The sequence below is a fragment of the Ptychodera flava genome, chromosome 13 (assembly GCF_041260155.1).
Source record: "Ptychodera flava strain L36383 chromosome 13, AS_Pfla_20210202, whole genome shotgun sequence".
In the NCBI taxonomy this organism is placed as follows: domain Eukaryota; kingdom Metazoa; phylum Hemichordata; class Enteropneusta; family Ptychoderidae; genus Ptychodera; species Ptychodera flava.
The window spans coordinates 4,255,110-4,276,123 of NC_091940.1; the positions used below are offsets into that span (position 1 = coordinate 4,255,110).

At 35.9% G+C, this 21,014-nt stretch overlaps 1 protein-coding gene across 2 annotated transcripts in view; it reads left to right on the plus strand.

Annotated features, from left to right (window-relative positions):
- The first annotated feature begins 414 nt into the window (after positions 1-414).
- LOC139147156 (engulfment and cell motility protein 1-like) overlaps positions 415-21,014 on the plus strand; it is a 32,097-nt gene continuing 11,497 nt past the window's right edge. The window contains exons 1-10 of one of the 2 annotated variants that reach the window (XM_070718065.1): positions 415-802; positions 2,864-3,028; positions 13,475-13,644; positions 14,135-14,234; positions 15,023-15,114; positions 15,607-15,672; positions 16,131-16,209; positions 16,983-17,033; positions 17,695-17,808; positions 19,872-20,003. In XM_070718065.1, the coding sequence (XP_070574166.1) occupies positions 683-802; positions 2,864-3,028; positions 13,475-13,644; positions 14,135-14,234; positions 15,023-15,114; positions 15,607-15,672; positions 16,131-16,209; positions 16,983-17,033; positions 17,695-17,808; positions 19,872-20,003 (1,089 nt within the window). In that variant the 5' untranslated portion in view covers positions 415-682. Of the gene's footprint in view, positions 803-2,863; positions 3,029-11,959; positions 12,118-13,474; positions 13,645-14,134; positions 14,235-15,022; positions 15,115-15,606; positions 15,673-16,130; positions 16,210-16,982; positions 17,034-17,694; positions 17,809-19,871; positions 20,004-21,014 lie in introns of those variants that run through there. The other variant, XM_070718066.1, reaches the window with a different exon arrangement.

A 21,014-nucleotide genomic window follows, 5' to 3' on the forward strand; every position in this document is an offset into this window, starting at 1 on the left:
GCGTTGGCCACAGGCGCGTGGAGTGTTCAGTGCAGAGTATTACGTAAAAGAAAGCCACTTTTTCTGCGTATCTCACATTGACAACACCAACGCCTGTCAGCTGTGGCCTGAGTTGCCATGGTTACCAACCGTATAATTAACCAATACTCTATTTCAAGAGAATGTCACAGAAGTTACAGATGGTTTTAAAGTTTGCCATGAGCACTGTAAAAGGTCTGCTTCTTTGCCCTAAATCCAAAAAACAGCTACTCCTTCCTCGTTGAGACGGAACTTGCAGTGTATAAAGGCATATGTTTCTCTGGATACAATCAACTTCTCCCTCTCTCTCTCCAGATCCTGACCATAGAGGTCATGTGATATCAATGACCCTGGTGACCTTACTGGAGGAAGTCGTATAATTTTTGCATAAAATTGCGCATGTCAACTACACTGTACACCCGTTCCGCCATAATCATTGATCGCAGAGAAAGATGTTTATTTCCGTAGACGTCGAACTTGAAACTCTGATCGTTGTGGTCTAGGGTAACATCAAACTTTCCAAAAGTATCCGTAACCACCTTAAGATTATCAACAGCCACACGAACTCCCTGTGGCGTATTTTCTTACGCGAGAATTAGCCAGGCAGTAATTTAGTGTCAGGACTTCCGGGTTGGGAATTTGGATTTGTCTTTTCCCATTCAAGATGTCAGCCCAAATGATGCAAGGGATTGACTACATCGTAAAGATGCCCATACCTAGCGATATTGTACGCGTTGCGGTCACAATGAAGGGAGAGATCCCTCAGCTTGTACAGTTTGATCAGGTAGGTGCAATCGCATGTTTTGATCAATGGCTACCTACATCAACTGCTCGATCAAGACAGAGGTGGAGTAGTCCGGTATCTCGTCTCCGTCTTTTGGCCTTTGCCATACTATATACAACACTACTAGAGGTGAAGGTACTCTGCCTACTTGACTGATTCTTATTAGTTGGTCTACACCTATTCTCGGCGTGTTGGTTGTTGCTTCCAAGCGCATGTTTGGAGCCTGTAGCTTCGCAAAGGGCTTCCGTGCTACACACTGCATCATGAACATGGCATGATGAATGAAGGAGCATGAGAAACGCATCTAATCCCATCACCAACCCTCCTAACTGAATTTTGTAAATTTCTGCAACTCTTACAATGGTCAGAGTCAAGATAAGTAGAGATCAACAATTGGATACGGGGTAAAATAGGTTTCCTAGACTTTCTGCCGGTACTATGTCCCTGACCGTGACAACTCCCTAGGTCACTAGATAGTGATTAATGCCAAACGCAGATCTGTGTGAAACTACATATTCTGCACATGAACTACCGAACAGCCATTTAATGTACATGCCTGTAACTTCCCTTTACTTAATAAAGGTGTAAACTCTGGGTAGCACACATACTCACAGGTGCCTCTGCTATAAATTATGTCAGCTGAAAGCACAAGTATATGTAAATAGTGCACATTCTGGAAAGTTGTAAACATGCATATTTCAGATTTTTTACCTGTAAAATGTTATGGAAAAATGCATAATAAGTGTTGTACAATATTTAGTTGACTGAAATGCATGTTCTGAATATAACAGGTGTAGATGCTGCATGCAGTATACATTTTAGAATGGAAGCAGGTGTACTGACAGGCCATGCCAGGTGTACCCTCTGTACAGTTCAGGCATATTTCAACAAATCGAAATATACAATCAGAACACTCTTGAGTCTTGAAATATTTAGATATTATTATGTTCATGTAATGGTTCAAGAATACAGTGAACTTTTCTATACTAACATGCATATTAAATACATATTAAGCATTAGCAGGGTAGATGTTAGCACTTCATAAAGTGACAATATGGAAAGTAATTTATGTATCAGAAGTCTTAACCTTTCATCGCCATGGTTTTGCCCAAACCCATTGTTATCATTGGGCAATTTTGACCTGTCCACATGGAAGAGGGGTGCACAGGTTGAAGGCTAATACTGGAATAGCATAGGAGGAGCACAAGCCCTGTCTAAACAGATATATACCTGGTACATTGCCTATGCATAGTTTGTGCATTTGAAATTATTACCAATCAGCAGTTTGTATGAAAACTGATTAAACTATGTAGTTCAACTGAAGCTAATATAACACGGATCAGTTTCATTTAGATTTGCCATGTAGTGTTGCAGCTGTCTAGCTTAGATGACTGATAAAACAATGGAAAGCTTAGATCACGTGCATACAAATAGCTATTATAAATATTTGAAATTCTTGTTTATACTTGATACTTTTTATGAGTGATCTTTCATATGAAAACAAATAGTAATTCTTTTTCTGAAATGTTGTGATATTTACATCACATAGTGTATAGTGTACATACACATGTACATACTGCTGATAAACAACTTGCAATTCTACTAGAATTCAGAACTGGTCATATCAAGGAAAGTGATTACACTTTACTATCTATATTCCCTTCAAGCTGTTGTCCTGCGGGGAAAATCAAAATACGTAAGGATTACAATGTCCTTTGCATTGATCATAGTTAAAATGATGTAGTACAATGTATGTGCAAATACTTATTTGCCCTTGAAATTTGTAAAGGTTGGGGTTCAGATGCCACTTTGTCACCTCTCATCTTTATTTATCTGTTCATGTGTTTTTAAAGAGAAAATACAAAATGTAATGTGACCCCTTCCTTGTTCAGATCTGCAAATCGATGTGAATAACAGGATATTTGATCTGCATGTTGACAATTCATTCTATTCCAACTATTATCATTCTTGTCTTTAAGAAGATAGTCTTTGATAAAGAATTTAGTGGATTATTATGAAGCAAATTTTCATAGCAAAATATTTTGATACTTTTTATTTCAGAAAAAGCCACTAGCAGCTATAATCAAGGATTTATGTGATGCATGGTCACTACCTGACGCTGAGCACTATGCTTTACAACAAACTGAAGGTGCTGAGGTTTACATTACAGAGAAAAACAGGAATGAAATCAACAATGGCAAAGTTCTGCAACTTACAATATCACCAGTAAGTCTCTTTTTGTATGCTTGACCATGATCTCTTTTTTGGACATGTGTGTTCAACTGTGTGCAAACACTTTCCATAGGTATACAATGCATGTACAGGTTCTGTTGTTTTATTAATCGCAGAATATTTCATATGATAGAACATTTTCCTTAGCATGCAAGTATTGCTACTGTACTGTACATTAAAGGGAAACAGTCGTTGGAACTGTGCCTGTGTGAGTTTCTTATTTACAAACATAGTATTTCATAAACGATATCTAGATTCACCTTATCATCATAGCTGCAACATTTAAATTATACAATGTAGATTATGACAGACATGATTTAACTTTCATCAATCACCATTGTACCTTGGATACAGCACTCTACCCGATCCCTAAATATGGAAGTACTCATGAATATTTAATGAGGACAGCGCCTTCTCATTATACAAACCTTTGGACCAATCAGATGGTAGCTTTTAGGTGATAAGCAAACAAAAAGGCTTCATACCACACAAATTTCGCATACACAACTTTAATGCTTTGAAACAAAAATTTTCATTGGTGGCCAACTATTTTTGCATATGGAAAATGATCTTTGAACCCTTGGCTTGCAAATGACGACGAGGTTTTGATTTCCACGCTTGCCTATAGAAGTTACAGGCAATTGAAACGGGCGCTGTGCAGTGAAAGGTGTAGACTTGCACAGCCGTACGCTGTGGCTCCCCATCCCGGAAAAAACCTCTCCAACAAGCAATGATGCCAACTTACAAACCACAACAGAGCTGAACTACAGGTTTCCAGCAATCTGTCTGGCGGCTTTGTGCTTCGTGTATACTGGGTATCGGAATTGTGGGCGGCACGGCGGTGGAAGAGTTGTGTAGAAGTGCGCCAACCCCCAACCCGCTGTATGAACATCATACCCCTAACGAAATCGAAATCCAAAGTTAGTCAGCTATGTCCATGTTACACTAAGGGAGGTTTTCCATCACATAAAGCATGAGTGGCCATAAATTTTGCACAGATAGCGTTGCACTGGCTTTGATCGTGGGCAGTTTCGCTGGCTGTCGATAGCATAGGCAATGTATGGTATATTGAGCCGAACACAATATACTTCCGGGTTCACAAAACTGCGGATTCTGTTTACGGAGTGCTCAAATATAATTATTTGCGGTGACACATAGCCTTCGAGGCATATATGTTTGTGATGCTGAGAATAGCACATGTTCACAAATAACAGATTTTCATAGTTGACGGGGTTTTTTTTGCAACGAAACAGACTTCTTAAGCCTACTTACGTCATGGAGGTAGCTCACTTGTACCGTGAAGGTAAAAAGAAATGCTTGTATCTTCATACCTTATTGTGTAATCCTATGGTCGGATGTTGTTTCTTTTTTAAACTATGTACATCATGAAGTTGATAAATTGAATTTTGATGTTACATTTCATGTGATTTTACATGTTCCAAAATAACGCCAAGACAAAAAATGAAAATGTCAATAAATATGGCTTCACAAAGGCTGAAATACTCGATGAAGTATTAAATTTATGAAATGAAATCAAAATTGACAACGCGAATGTTTGTCTCGGGTAGTACTACGGGAACAATTTCATAGACTGTTTTTTGTTTTGTTCAATTATGAAATTTCTATTTCCTTCCACTTTTTCTATGGCTTCCTTGATGACAGATGAAGTTCATCTTATTGAATAAATGTGATTGTGATGTGATGTTCAAATGATATGATTGCTCAACTGTCTTGTCGATCTTTGTATTCCCTTTTTTCTTGCACTTCTGCTTCTCGCCTGGTTTACTTTCCATTCTGATACCCATGTAGTGGCTGGAAAATGTTTACAAATGTAGGCTGGCGAAAGAGTTTATTGACAGTTTATTCAAATCATTAAAGTTGCAATCAAACTTTAAACAAAGAAGGTCATAATGGTCAAATTTTCTCTTGATAACTTTGACTTGGTCACCTTCTATGAGTTTGGGTATCAACGATCGCGTTTCCCTAGGCCCTCTGAACAGTTCCGTTCAACGTGATATCACCCAAAAGTGACGCACACGCTTGTACCTCGATCACAGGACAGTAACACTGCGCTGTGTGGCTTCGCAGTGTTGATAGCTTAGTTTTCATGGTACTATCATAAAACGGCCGTAAAGTTTGACCATATCACACATTTTCTGGATTATCATACGGAAAAAAGACTGCAAATCTAAGACATGAATCCTCATCGGAATTGAGGACAGACCGAGCATGCTGGTTGAGCTCGGCAGTTGCACAAGCGTGTGGATCTAGCTCCATGAGTACAGGTACCGCCGATCGTACGCACACCAAAGCCTATCCCTAAATTTGTTTCCCGAACAACCTCGCCTTTTCAATCTGACACAGTTAGAAATAAGAAGATGCTTAGAAAAGAGAAAAAATATATGTTTATGGGCAACAACGAGCACGTTTCTTGGCGAAGCAAAATCAAAACACAGCAGAGGTACATGAAGTAGGTCACGGCCTTGGACTCTGTGCACGGATCTGATTGGACACTACAATACCTTTGACCCAAAAATTATTATTCATGAGCACTTCCATATTTAGGGATCGGGGCGAGTGTACAGTGTTGCAATTGGTCATATTGGTCCTATATGACCTTTGAGCACTGTTCCAATGACTGTATCCCTTTAAAGTAGGTCACTGTAAACAAATTTCCACCTAAACTGAAAGCAACTATCAATATGCAACCATGGAAGTTACCATGGTGACAGATATGTAATTTTAAATCAATGAAAAGTAACTGGGGTTTTGTTGAATATTGAAATATTTTACAGTTTTGTACTCAAGATGGGATATTGAGGAGATATTATTTAGAAGTTGGAAATAGCAAACAAGGGTATTTTGTAGCAGATATAAGACCTCCCTTGGAAAAAGTAGCATATTTGGTTGGAAATATGGTAATCACCTTGCTTCTGTTGTTGATATTTTGTACTAAATGTGCTAATTTTCCTTGTTCGAAGTCTTATATTCTCTGCTAAATACCCAAGTGCATCATCTATAACTTCGCTATAATATGACAAAATCTAGTAAAAGATATGGTTCAAATTTCTAGAAGTTTGGCAGTTTAGGGGCATGTGTTCTAGAACATATCAGTAGATTCAGACACATGACCTGCTGTATCATTCACTGATGCACTGACTCCTTGGTGGGGAAGTTGTTGTATACATTGTATTCACCAGGGCTGAGTCTGCTCAATGAGAACATAATTCATGGCTTTAGCTAATCAGATGACAGGATTCAGACAAGATATGTTATGATGCCATGTGTATTTCATTGATTTATACAAGTTTCTTCTGACTGTATTGTAATGAATTATGTGAAAAGGAAATCAAGATTCATAGTCAACTGACATACTAATTACACATTCCAGATGTATGTAGTACAAGCAAAACAAAATAGCAATAGTCCTGTAACTACTCAAAAGTGACAATGACACATCTTCACAGAGGTTTACAATTATCAGGCATCAAATTAGTGCTGGACTATGAACTCAGTGTTCTCCCCAGAAATCTTTGACACTGGGCCGGCTAATTTGCATAACAATAACTATGTAAAGTTTATGTTAATTATGTAGATTATGCAATACACACGTCACTCCACAGCATCAGAAAAAATCCCGCAATAAAAGGATAAAGTAAAATCTTTTATGCACTTTAAGCACTTCATATATTACATCCATATTTTAATTCAAAGTCTTCCAGTTCTCTCTAGAATAACATTCAAAATCAGATGTTTTATGTGATCCTCTGTTGCTACAATGTTTGTCTGTAGCCAGATTGCTAAAACCATGGACGTCTTTTTTAAACGTCCACGGCAAAACAGTTACACGGACAAGTTCATACGGGACAGGACTGAATATTGCACTTACAATTCGGAGTCAGCAAAGCATGCCTGCAGAGAAATATGTTGACTTTAAAACTCAATTCATAATAAAGAGAAGCCTGAAAATATTGATACCGAGTATTTTCAAGAACAAGATTTGAAATTGCATCGACTTCTACTTTGACAAACGTACGAAACCTCGACAACTGCGCGGCTTCGGCTGCCATGCATTGTGTGGAGCACACTTGAACACAGTGACGACCTTTGAACCTATACTGTATAGTGTATACCCTAACCGTACGTACATAGCTGCTGTATTCAGATGATCACACAAATGATTATTTTAGCTCATGTAGTTCCTTTTTATTTCATTTCATTTCATGGTGCCTTGAATATTGTAAAACAGGTCATGGGTTAACCCGGTTTTGAAACTGGATCAAATGCAATTGTTTCTCAAAGTAAATCGAACGAATCCATGCAAGTTACGAATGCGTGACACGAGGTGACAGACATGGCTTCAACGTCATGTTGACGTACACAGATCTCGAAATTTCTAACTTGGACACGAACATGCGGTGGCAGTACCATACATTTTTGCATCTGATGTTAGTTTGTCTCAACCAATCGTAAGGTTTCAGCCACTTCAACCGGTTGCCTATTGTATAGATCATGCTCTGAGTGCCCGCTGGCAAAGATGCAGCACCGAGCCTTTCATCGAGTATGCTCCATGTCCGTTGTATAAAATAGCCATTGTCTGTACGATCGGCAGCTTAATACATTTCATGCTTTTTGAATTTAAGTTTCATCCGTCTTCGCCGATGTTCATTTGCAATATGGCTGCGCCCATTTATTCTCCTCACAGACAAGCACGACTTTGGGTGCTTTGCGCCCGATAACTTGCCTCATTGTGTGTAAAACACCTAAAACATAGACATGAAAGGAGAACTGTCTAACCATTTCACATATTTTGGCAATGGAATAAACCTCTTTTTTAATTATCTGGCATGTCGTGTTATCGCCACATTAGAACCGTTTCACACTTGATAAGCTCGCTGAAATAAAAGTGACAAAATCGCCGCAGAGAAACAATAGGTCTTCAGCCACATTTAAAGAGTATCAGCGTCTGAAACAGGATCGGCATGAAAAATAAAGGATCGGGCGAAAAAAATAAAGGATCGGGCAAAAAAAATAAAGGATCAGGCGAAAAGTATAAAGAATCGGCGCCAATCCTGTTAAACGGCCTGGGGAGAACACTCTTATGAACAGTACTGATATACCCAGTACCATGATGTATACTCCAGTGTCACCACACATGCATTACCGGTAGTGTACTCTGTTAAAACTACTAGTAAATTGAGACACCGCTTACTACTCCATAAGGTTCTCTCTGGAGCTTGAAAATTGTACATATTGCAAACACACAGGGCACAAAATCTCATGGAATTCGTACATTGACTCCCAGAGTGTGTTAGGTAGTGGGGCACACAGACATGGGAATATTAGGTTTTTACTGATTCATTGTGACTGAAATTCAGCTGACATTGAAAGCTAAGATCTTGACATCTATTCTCAATCATAATTAGATATCCATTGATTATTTTGCCATTTCCAACTGTGAAAAGTGCGTGAAAAAACCTCAAAAAGCTATAAATCTTTAAAGGGATGTCAATGTTTTTAAGGGTTTTCCAGAGGGTGATAATTAAATATTCTGGAAAATTGATTATTTAGCATCTTCCAGAATGTGACAACTAGACAATGCCAGAGTTATAAGCATAAAATTTACCTATCAAAAATCTGTAATTGATGACTTAAGTCACCAAAGGAGTAATGCTAGTACAAGCAGCTAGATTAATTTGGGCATAGACAGTACCTAGCTTCTCTACTACATGACTTAGGTAAGTGTTCTACTGCCCTCTTGTGGTAGGGTCAAGAACCATACCTGAACATTATGTGTGCTTGTTTTGAATGTTAGACATGACAAAACACATGTAGTATCAAAGTATTTTAGTAATTGGTCCCCTAGAACCTGTTGGTAAGAATGTACACTGCATTTTATAGCCTTCCTTTGTCAAAGTCAATAAGAAAGAAAGTATCAAAATCTGTTGTGAAGAACATGCAACACAAAGAACCATAATTTTATGACTCAAAATTCCAACCTTGGTTAATTCAAAGCCTTTAGGGTGCCCTAATGCTGCATGATGTATCCCACAGGTCACAAATGAAGGTGAATAATGTTATTAATGACTTGGGAAAAGTAAGAAAAGTGTCTTAAAAAGTAACAGAGGCTTGTAGTTATTGTGAATGCTATCACTGTTTTCCAGGGATATCGCAAAAGTCAACAGCAGGCTGCTTCTTGACCACAAAAGTCTGAAACCAAATTATCTTAAAGTGGGCAAATACCCTAAAACACTTGGTTAAGGTACAGTTCTCAACCTTTCAGAAAACTTATGAGATACCTTTTCCATCACTGACTAAAATAAAATTGCAACCATAGGAATGAATCAAAGTCAATTGCAGATATTTTTACACTACATGTACATTGCATCTAACTTGCAAAGATGGTTGACTCTGAATTGGTCAATAATGATGGGTAGAGGCTTCATATTGAGTACATAAGACAGTATCCTCGCTTCCAGTCACTATAACGACCAAGAACAGCGCCCTCAGTGGCAAAGGTGAAGAATGTAAGGAGTATGAAAGACATGATATGAAAATGTCAGGCTCAGTTTAAACTTTCATGTGATAAGTTAGCCATCAGAAATGAGCCTGGAATTAGTATGTGATTGTGAACAGTCAGTATCTGGTGAAAATAGTACTAATTATGTATCATGTCATGCAGTATGCATTCTTAACCTGTTCACCTCCAATCCCTGTAAACAGGTCCACTACCACCATTGATAACAATGGGATCGGACCAAACCATGGTGGTGAAAGGGTTAAAGTTCTGTAATACATCTAAGCAAATGGTGATAGTCTCATATGTACACATTGATTACACTTACAACTGTGATAACACATCTTTAAAAACTTAATATGGATGATACAGGGCCAAATATTGTCCAAAATTGGTAGTTTACAGATTGAATATTCTGAAAATAAATATTTTTACCTGGTAAGGCACATTTCATATCAACATGATCTGTCATTTCTTTGCTAGATGAAAGATTTTAATGAATTATGTTCATGTGTTGCTAAGACCCTCTCACAGCTCCTAGTTCACTGTGTTGCTTCTTATCTCTGTCCTCCACTTCAAGAATCTGGCCAAGCAATGTCAGAGACCAATACACACAGAAAACAACTGGCTGATTGTAACTTCATGTACCCTAAATCTTGAACTGTTGAGGGCAGTAGATGGCCACATCATGTAGTCAACAAGGAACTACCACAGAGTCAGCAGATAAATATACATGTGTAAATACCATTTCCCAGATTTTATCATTTTTCTGCAACTGCCACTAAATTATGCATGTTGTTGCTTTGATACACAATTTACTCTAGAAGAACTTCTGAGAGTAATTAACAAGGACTGAGAAACAGAAAAATTCGTCAAGAACTTGAACCACCCCTTAAACATAAACCATCTTATAAAATGATATTAATTGATGTACAGACAGTCTGCCCTTCCATAGTCCATGTTTGATGATACAACAACTGTGAAATTTAATGATGCATTACTTTTTATGCCGAGATAGACAGAGCAGCTCATTAGCATATTATTTCTTATTCTTGCAATATGTCCAAAAAACATCATTGCTTTCCTGAATATATTCTCTCTGTAAGCGGTGTCAGACAGTTACTCTCCCAACATGATTCAGATACTTCAGAACATAATCATGATCTGCTAAAGGGAAGTAAAATTGATGACAATGATATCTTAAGACAGCAATGTTGTCGCTGTAATCCTGGAGGAAGTCTAGTATTTAGCTCCGTGCTGTAATTATATCTGCATAGCTAACCGTGATTAAATGACGTTTATGGATCATGCATGTAAACCAATGTGCGATTCCGTTGACACAAAAAAGTTTGCTATGGAGCAAAAATAGTTTCCCATAACTTGGTCCCAGTATATGTAGAACTGAGGTAAAGAAATCAGATATTGTGTTTGATAGGAAATAGGAAAATGCAGACCATAGCGTCTCATGTTTCTGCTATTGTAAATGTATGACTGACAGATTTAGGAAACTTCGGCTTCGAACCTGGCGTGAATTAGACCACTATAGTTTCAGTAATATCATGTTAATTATGCAGAGATTTTGAAACTGTTGTGTTGAAGTGGATATTTTTTAAGGATATTTGTCCAAAAATAGAGAAAAATATATCAGGATGTGGAAATTTTCATATCAGTCCTGAATGGCATATATATAACTTTTACTGGGTGAGTTGCCTCTTCAGTTACTCTCTTGAAAGAACAAGCAATTGTCAGACTAGTGCAAAAATTTAAGCATTTTGTTGAAGTCCAACAAGTCTGAATCACTGTTTAACAACTAATATCCAAGTTAATATTCCATAGTGCATAACCATTATTTTATATTTTCACTTAAAATTTATAGGATCTCAAGTCTAGTTAAATGTATCATGAAACGTTAACATATTTTATTGGAATTCAATGAATGACAGTAAACAGTGGGTAAACTACATGTTATGCTGTGGAGGATAATCACAGTGTTGACATCAGTGATGTAAGAAATAATGATTCGACAATTTGTTTAACCGTTGTCATTTCCTCGTCATTAATTTTAGATTTCTTTCATCACAGAGACAATAGTAACAGAAAGCCTTTCAATATCCTGTTTCAATAGTAACCTGTAAATTTTCTGTATGGTTACACTATCTTCTGAAACATTCCTCCCACACACAATGATAACAAGGCCTACATTCTTTCAGATCAGAATAAAGAGGGTTTCGTTTGTTTTATAGAAGGTAATATTCAACGAGTATTTGCCTAGTTACCTGCTTTGTTTATTCACTGGCAAACCAAATTTAGGCAGATTGTGGGCATACAGAAAATTCCATGTGCAAACATACTGATAATGGCAAAGATACCGACAGATCCGGTCAGGAAATCCATATAAGTCAGTGAACGTTCTTGTGTTGTTTCAAAAGTTTAGATTCTATAAATTATCATGAGTTCTGCTAAACAAGAGTCTTTCAGAAACAATTTCAAGTTGTTAACCTTACATTCAGGCATTCTGCAAGGTAGCTTCAACAGCACGGTAAACATGCTGCGCTCCAGGACAGGTGTGAGTATATTTAATGGAGACATCCCACCATGTGGTTCAGTACAGTGTGAAATCTGTTATCAGCATTGCGTTTACCTATGTGTACATGTACATGTACATGTGTGCAGTGTGCTTTCATGTGCCTGTTTATTGTGATTGTAGGATATTTTTTCAGACAATCCAGTGATTTTGAAATCAGAACAATTGCACCATGAAATTCCCAGCTAAGTTTTTCAGAAAATCTACATTGCATTAATGCAAATATTGAAATCAGTGGTTTATCATTCATTCAATTTGTGCCTACATGTATATATGGCTGAAATAGGACTTGAGACATCACTCCTGTATACATGTATGCTCGTACATGTATGTCTCATAATGAATTGATGTGAACATTTACAAGTGCTTGACTTCTACTTGTGTACATACTTTGAAAAAGTTAACTGTGTATAGTTTTAAAAGTGAGGTAGATTAATTTGCTGCAAGTTGACTGTTTTTTGAATGTGTGAACTGAACCCTAGTAAACGTCTGCAGGTTCAAGGAGAATGTTTATATGGGGTGTGTCACTGGAGGAAGCTACAGTTTGCACCTTACAATTTGACATTTATTGTATTCATATTTTTAACCTTTGAATATTGGAAGGATAGATAAATGATGTGATGATCAATATTGACATGTATTTGTACATCATCATTCATTGCAATGTGGGTGCATCGCTTCATTAAAGGTATCCCCGTTCCAATTTTGCCACAGTCACCATGGAAAGAGAAAATCTAACCAATCACAGATTTTAAGCGGGTGACCACTTTTTAAAAACAGCGCCCCACATGGGCATTTTGAATACCAAGGAACGCCCCTTTGATCATATATGGGCATATTTAGATAACAGGTGACTGTATACCTTTAACATGATAGACACTTTCTGTGACATTTTAATATAATTTAAATTAATTGAAAATAATTTGGAATACAATATGGATCTTTTCTTTATTCAATCAGCAATAATGCTGTCAAGAATTAAAAAACTGTTCCTCTTACTGTAATTGCTTTATCTACCTTTGCCAGATTCTTGATATATTTTCATGAATGTACAAAAATAGCCAAAAATACTTGCAAGGTTTTTTTATGCTGATGTAGTTATTGTATTCTTGTAGTTTCAATACATTGTCAGTTATGTTTTTATGAAAATAGTTCCATCTCATGATACACATGTCATACTCCAGTGACTAGGCTTCCATTTCATAACATTATTTGAGAAATTTTAACGTTTGTAAAAAAATATAAAAAGTTGCTCAGTGCCCATCGTATCTTGCCAGCAAATGCATTTCTTTCAGCCCGTGGATCAGAAGATATTTATAACATACTTAATCATTTTCAGGGAAGAGCAGCACAAGAAGTGTTTGAAAAAATTTCGGTTGGAAAAGCTGATGAGAAGAAACAGTCATTACAGAGATTAGCAAGGCACTCCGCTGACGTCACATTTGCCGGTGAATTTATCTCCAGGAAGGGTGTGGAATTACTTGTCCAAAGAGTTGAAAATGGACAGGAGTAAGTCAAATTAATACTTGCAATATATATATATATATATATATATATATATATATATATATATATATATATATATATATATATATATATATTATATATATATATATATATATATATATATATATATATATATATATGTATAGTTGTAAACACTTGCATACACTCTGTATATAATTACCATGCTTGTTTTAACGTTAAGATTATGACTGAGTTCTTATATTTAGTGTATAAATTGTGGGTTAGTAATTTACATATATTTCCAAATATTATGTTCAACTTCATACTTCATCCTTTCATTTCTTATTATCTCTTCTTGGATTTTGTGTATTTAAGACAATTACTTTAATTTCATCAGCATTCAAAATGATATGTTGCTCCATCCTCATTTGTAGCAAATCTGTTCTTTTCATCAAAGTTTCTCTCAGACAGTCAGAATAAGACAAGCAGACGTTTTTAATTTGTTTTTATTGTATTTTTTGTCATATTCCAGGAGTGGTGAAAACTTGGCATACACTTTGACAGCATTTCTTGAATTGATGGATCATGGAATTGTATCCTGGGATATTTTGTCACCATCATTTGTCAAAAGAGTAAGTTGCAATACCATTGCAAAGTAAATCATGCTACTAATATTCCTATAGATACGGTATGTTACAGCAAATGGTTTTCATTCGTTGAATTTCTAGTGAAGTACTCAAAACATTGAACAATGTTGACAGATGATAAGAATTATTTCCTTAACTGGCAAAGATATTTAAGTGGATATTACTTACAGCTGGCATGTTGGATATATGCTTTGCTGAGCATATGATTCCATAACCCAATGTACATACGGAGCTTCATGAAAACACTATACATTCAACTTGTGTCATTAAATTCTGTATGTGTACTTCAAAAGATGGCAATAACTTCATAATACCAGTGTATGGAGTGAGCAGAAACAATTTTGGATAATTTTAATTTGAAAACATCCTCAATCGTGTTTTCTTCAGCTCTACGATACCTATAGTTCATTCATTAAATTATACAAAATATGTTTCTCATCTCAGAGTTAGAAACAACTAGCAATGCAAATATTGGGAAGGATGCTGATGATTTTAACAATAGATTTTAGACAGTAGCTAATGTTAATAGTTTGTTTGCTACTTAATTTTATCAGATACAGTAAAACTTGACATTTAACATTTTATGTACATAAACAATTGCACAGTGAAAATTCTTATTTTCCATTCCATATATTCTACTGACACACCTGAATACAAACATATGTCTGTTAAAAAGCAAAACTCTGAAGCAATATTAAGTTGAAGTGAAATGAAACATTTGACAACAACAAGCTATTTTACAAAGTGTATTATTTTGCACTTTCTCTTCTCAGGTTGCTGGTTATGTCAATAATAAAAGTACGCATACTGATGCTACAGTGTTACAGAAATCACTTGCCATTTTAGAATCTATCACTTTGAACAGGTAACTCCATCCTATCCTTGACTTTGAAAGATATGCCCCTCAGCTTGAACAGTCTGAGTTTTCGGCAATTTAGTATCTGATTGGTTGTCCAGTATTGAATCTGTGTCATGTGTTTTTTGACCAGCCACTTTGAATACATAGTCCTTGACAAGCACACTGAATTCATGAGAAATAAGTTTGGTTGCTTGTGAAGCAGTTTTTGAGACAAATGAAGTGCAATTAGGAAGGCCCATTAGACCAGTAGTCAGTAAAAAATCTTGTCTCATCAGCATAACAGTACATGTACATGCTGTCACCACAGATGATTCTGTTCTGCAGTTCATAATTTTCTGTGATTGGATATTTTTGTTCTTCAGGAAGTAATTGCATTGAGAATATATGTACGTACATCATAAATACTATACTGAAGATTTCATGTAAAAGTTTTGTACTATCAGCATTAAACGTTGACAAATATTAATTATATTTACTCTTTGTTTACTTCCCCTGTAGCAATGAATTGTACCAGAATGTGTCACAAGAAACAACATTTAACAATCTCATTCCACACCTGAAAATGTAAGTCAAAGGTCAAATGATCCAAACATCTTTCTTGGGTGATTTCACAATTCGATGCTACGTTCAGTTTTGTTTGAAGCTATGTGTGGAGCGTGAAACAGACTAGAGAAATCTTGTAACTTGCAACTTTCAGACAGTGTACAACAGTTTGAGAAGACTTGGAGTGATTTATATGAAGCGGTATAATACTAGGAAGATTATACAGAAAGCAAATTGTTTGTATTGAGTTATTTATGCAAAGTACATGAACACATGTAGAACAATAAGAGTACCACATCAAAAATATACCTCTTAAAGACAGTAAAATTACAAGCTTATTCAGTGAACTTCCATCAGCTGCTGTTATCATCTGGATACTGACATAGACAACCAGAGGTAACGTGTAAGATATTCAATATACTTTATACAATTTGCAAAAAACTGACTTAAAAACATGTTTTGTTTTTGATTTATTTCAGGAGCAATGCTGAAGTGCAGCAAAACTGCATTGCATTGATGAATGCACTGTGTTTGAGAGCTCCTGAAGAAAGACGAAAGGTGAGATTCACCAAACAACAAGAAATCGTTGATTTTTTTTCTCAACCATCGCAAATCATTCACAGTTTGTAATTTGTAATTTTGTAATTTTATTACTTCAAGTCAATGCATCCATAAATGGATTTTCATGCATTGAATAAAATACATGGACATATACAGAATAAAAATAAATAAATAAATAACTCAATAAAAAACCAGTAGTTAAAAGTTATAAAACTACACATCAAAAGATAAGCATAAAAAGTTAGTGAGCACCGTGCATTCAATTAAAACAAGCAGGAAGTTGACATGCAAATCGGCCAAGAAATGGCTCAGAAAAGAATAGACAGGCACAGTAAAGTAGTTTAAATTATAGTATTGGTAATGATGGATGAACGATATTTGAATGAGCGACTGTGGGCTTTAGAAACATGATATTTACTTCTGGTGTTATACTGGTGAATTGTTGAATTTTTTGTGAGAAGGTCAGACAAGTAGACAGGAACTTTTTGTTGATACATTTGTGAACTAGATTTTTTTTTGATGAACATTTCATATTCTTATGATAGGTTGACTATCCTGAACATAATGTGTAGTTACTGATCCAAGAACTATGTGAAAGATACTGATGTGTAGTCAATTTACAATGAAGTATTTGTCACTGTCATTTATGTCATGTTGAACATTTTGTGGTTTTCTATAGAGGTGTCAATACTGAGTAATACAATAGCTAACCTTGCTCTAACCAGGAAATATGTGTATAATCACAACTATAATATTCATTACCTACACAGAAATTAAATGAACAGTTGTCATCCAAAGAAGTAAGAAGTGTTCTTCTTGAGGTAAGTCTGTACAACACAAAGTGTTGACATTCTGCATTGTCCACTTTCTTCTGAACATTTATGCTTGTCATATCCAATGTATGTGTACAACATTCATGCAGTATTGATGCCATTAGTGTATGAAAGATGGAAAATATGACCAATATGGAATAGTTACTTATCTGAGAAATGAAAAACACAACTGAAATTAGCACAGGAAAGCAATATATATATGCCAACACATGTGTTGAAGCACTTCAATGATAAAGTACTGAACACCTCATTGTTGGTTAAAAACCATCATTATGCCATGAATCTTACAATTAGTTCATTTTATGGACATGACAGTTCATATGTATTTAAGCTAACTTAAGCCGGCAACTAACACAAAATTTTTATATAAAGTGTTTGTTGATGAGGTAATTTTTGATCTCTTTTATAAACACAGCATAATGTAGAGTGAATTTTCATTTTGCCTTGTACAGTTCTAATGTGGAATTTGGTATTTTCCTTGCACTGTATTTCATCTTTGTAATGTCACTCTCTTTAAATCGCACATGGTATACAGCTGTAAATGGTGAATAGCCTTTACAAAATGGTGAAAATGATATCTAGCCGTGGCAGCGGCAAAACTGATTGGAATCAGTATTCCTAATTCTTTTTAATTTTGTTGATCTTGCAGAAAGTAGTAAGATCATCTAACATAGGCCAAGAGATGGCACATCAATTGTATGTCTTCCAACAGTTGACCTTTAACCTCCTGGAGGCCAGGATGATGACAACTCTTGATGAAACAGTGAGTCTCTTTTCTTCACTTTTGACCATCACAACAATTTTTAAAGTGTCACAGCGAGTGGTTGTGTCATTATCTGTCAGTCAGTGTCATCAAATACTGGTTAGGTATCTTAAACACTAACAAATGCCTTCTTTTCTGTGTGACCCAATGTGACGTATATTACAGAACAGTGTCCATCTAATACAAGTTTCCCAGACTCAGAATCTAATTAAAATCAGATGCAGAGATGGCATACACTGCCATACAGATGTAGAGAGGTGACCGAAAACTAACAAGAACAACAAAAAGCAAGGACCAGTTGAAATGTTTACTTATGTATTTATTTATTCATTCATTCATTCATTTATTTATTTATTTTCTGATTTATTTATTTATTTATTTCGAACTCCAACACAGATATGATACAGTTTAAAATCATATACATCCACACTAACAGGAGGATTTAGTAAAAACATATAAAATGTGGTTACAGGACAAGAAAGTCAGTTAAAACGAATGACACACAACTTGGACAAAACATAAAATCAAAAACAAACGCTTTAGCTTTTCTTTTTAAAAGTTGAAACAGAAACATTAAATATTTGCAAACATTGATAAAATCTATTATATAGCCTTGAAATGCGATTAAAAAGTGAATTGCCAGTAAATTTAACTCTACCACCAGGTTCAAGAAATGATCTTTTCTGTCAGTCGATCGCCCAGGAATGTGTAAATTGAAAATCGGTTTGCAATCAAGAAGGGCACGAGTTGATTTGTATAAAAAAAAATGTCAAAATATGTGTGCCTTTTAGACAGCATTGGTAAATGAAATTTAACACACAGATCATCATATGAATAACACAAATATTTAACAAAATTATGCTGAACATCTTCTACTTTGTGTGAGTACATTTTGTCAATACTGTTAATTATAAGCCCTGTCAATTTGCAATCTTTTCAGAGAAAAATGAAGTACTATACACTTGGCGTAATTAATTTGCATTTTCCGTTTTTCAGACCATGTAGACAAGTAATTGATATCCTCTTGTAACATTGAACAGTCATTCACACTGCTCATTATCGTAAACAACTTCAGATCATCTGCAAATTCTAATGAGCCACACTTAAAATTACCAAATATGTCATTCAAAGAAAGAATGAAACACAACGGTCCTAGTTGTAACCCCTGTTGAACCCCTGACTTAACTAAAACTGGGTCTGATCTACACCCTTTAACATTAACTACTTGGGATCTATCAGTTAGGTAGCTAGCAAATCAGTCAAAAGGAGTGTCCTGTATTGCATACTACCAAAGTTTGTTACCATCTCTACATGAGATTTCATTCAGATCACAAAAGGAGTGTCCTGTATTGCATACTACCAAAGTTTGTTACCATCTCTACATGAGATTTCATTCAGATCACAAGACTTATTCATCCCATAAACACTGTAAGAAGACACAGCCAGAGTTTAGTGAATGTCTTGTAATGTCTCCATAGCTACACTCTGCACATGCTCAGTAGAGACAAAGAAATTCAAATCTGCCAAGCATCATGCACAATCAACCATCTGCCTTTATCTCCAATAGAACACGCCTCAGGGACATATATTCAGATTCTTAAACCTTTACAATTCTTTTCTGATCTACCACTTGTGGGATGGGGGGGAGGGGTTAATTTTAGAGATCTTTGCGTAAGAAAACTTTCCACCATCTTAGTTTTTCAAAAATCAAAAATTAAATTTTTTTTTCATAGAGTTTCCATGAGCTCACACAAGTAGTAGACCAGATAAGAGTTGTAAAAATTTGAGTTTGAATATCTGTTCCAAAAGTCATTCTACCTTTAAGAAAATGTTGGTGAATAGGTCAAGGTTGGTCTATCATTGCCTCCTCTGGAGACACAAGGACATCAAAAGTGAAAGGCAAATAGTGTATAAAGCAAATACTACTGCACATCCCAACATGTGATTTTAATCAGCTTATTGTAAAGAACCATTCAGTATGATAGACAGTGGTGACATCAGTGTGGAGTCAATGCTGAATTCTTAAGATTTAATCATTTCTAAAATTTATGTTATCTCAATAGACTCGTGGACAAGTGATCACAGGTATCAGTGATCTTCGTAAGTTAGCCTTTGACACTGACCATGAACAACAACCAGCCAGAGGAAGGCCTGCTGAAAGGTTACAAGAAGATAACAAGAAACTTGGTTTCACTGTAAGTTGAAAAGCACTCATTGAAAATGATGTCATTTTTTCTTTCATTAATATGCATAAATAAATATTTGTCTGCATTTTCCACATAAACAATGAAAGCAAAACCTGCTAGTGTTATAATTGCTACTTATAGTCACCCTAATTTGTATGACTTTATGGCTCAGACTAAAAGCTGCAACAACAGCCATACATACAAAAACAAAATTTGTCCGAACTTTAGGCAGCGTTGTCCGATGTCATGCATGTGCAGTTATATTTAGTAACATACCTGAAATCGCAATCAATGCTATTGTCTTTTACCCACAAAGATTATTGGTAGATTGTCAGTGGCTGTCTCATTTTCCTGTCATTGAACTTCCATAATCATTGTGATTTTCCAACAACAGTCAGACAGCGTTTTTGCTTGTGACACCTACATTTTTAGAAGGAAGTGATATTCTGTAATTTGGATCTATTCTTTGAAACATTTCTGCTCTTGTGTAAATATCATAAACCTTTTCTAAACTTCATTTTAAAAGATTCATCATGAACTTTGTTTATAGCTTCAACCAGTGTAGTAGACTTGGTTCAAGTCGGTGAATTTTTAAAAAATAAAATCATTTATAATAGTTTCTCTTGTGTCTCTCCTATTTCGTACAAACCTATTCGGAATTTGGTAGCCCAGGCCATGTTTTCCCAGCGATTGAATGCGTTACCTTTGAGTCTGCGCAGTATAGTGAGTTAGTTTCTGCCGGATTCACCGACTTGGACTTCTTGCAAAGTACCAGCGGCCAGACGGACTGTGTACACAGTGACGTCAAGCAAATACAAAATGATTGACAGCTCCAGCCATTATTCTGGCTAATAAGGAGAACGCATGAACTTAGTGTTAGTGGCATCTAAAAGGACCCTTTGATTTTTGCACGGAACAAGCCGCAATGCGCTTGACAACTTCTTCTTTCCATCCTTGAATAATGAGCGATGATTATCGCATTTTGGAACAGGGACCCCACAAACAACACACATGTTCTCA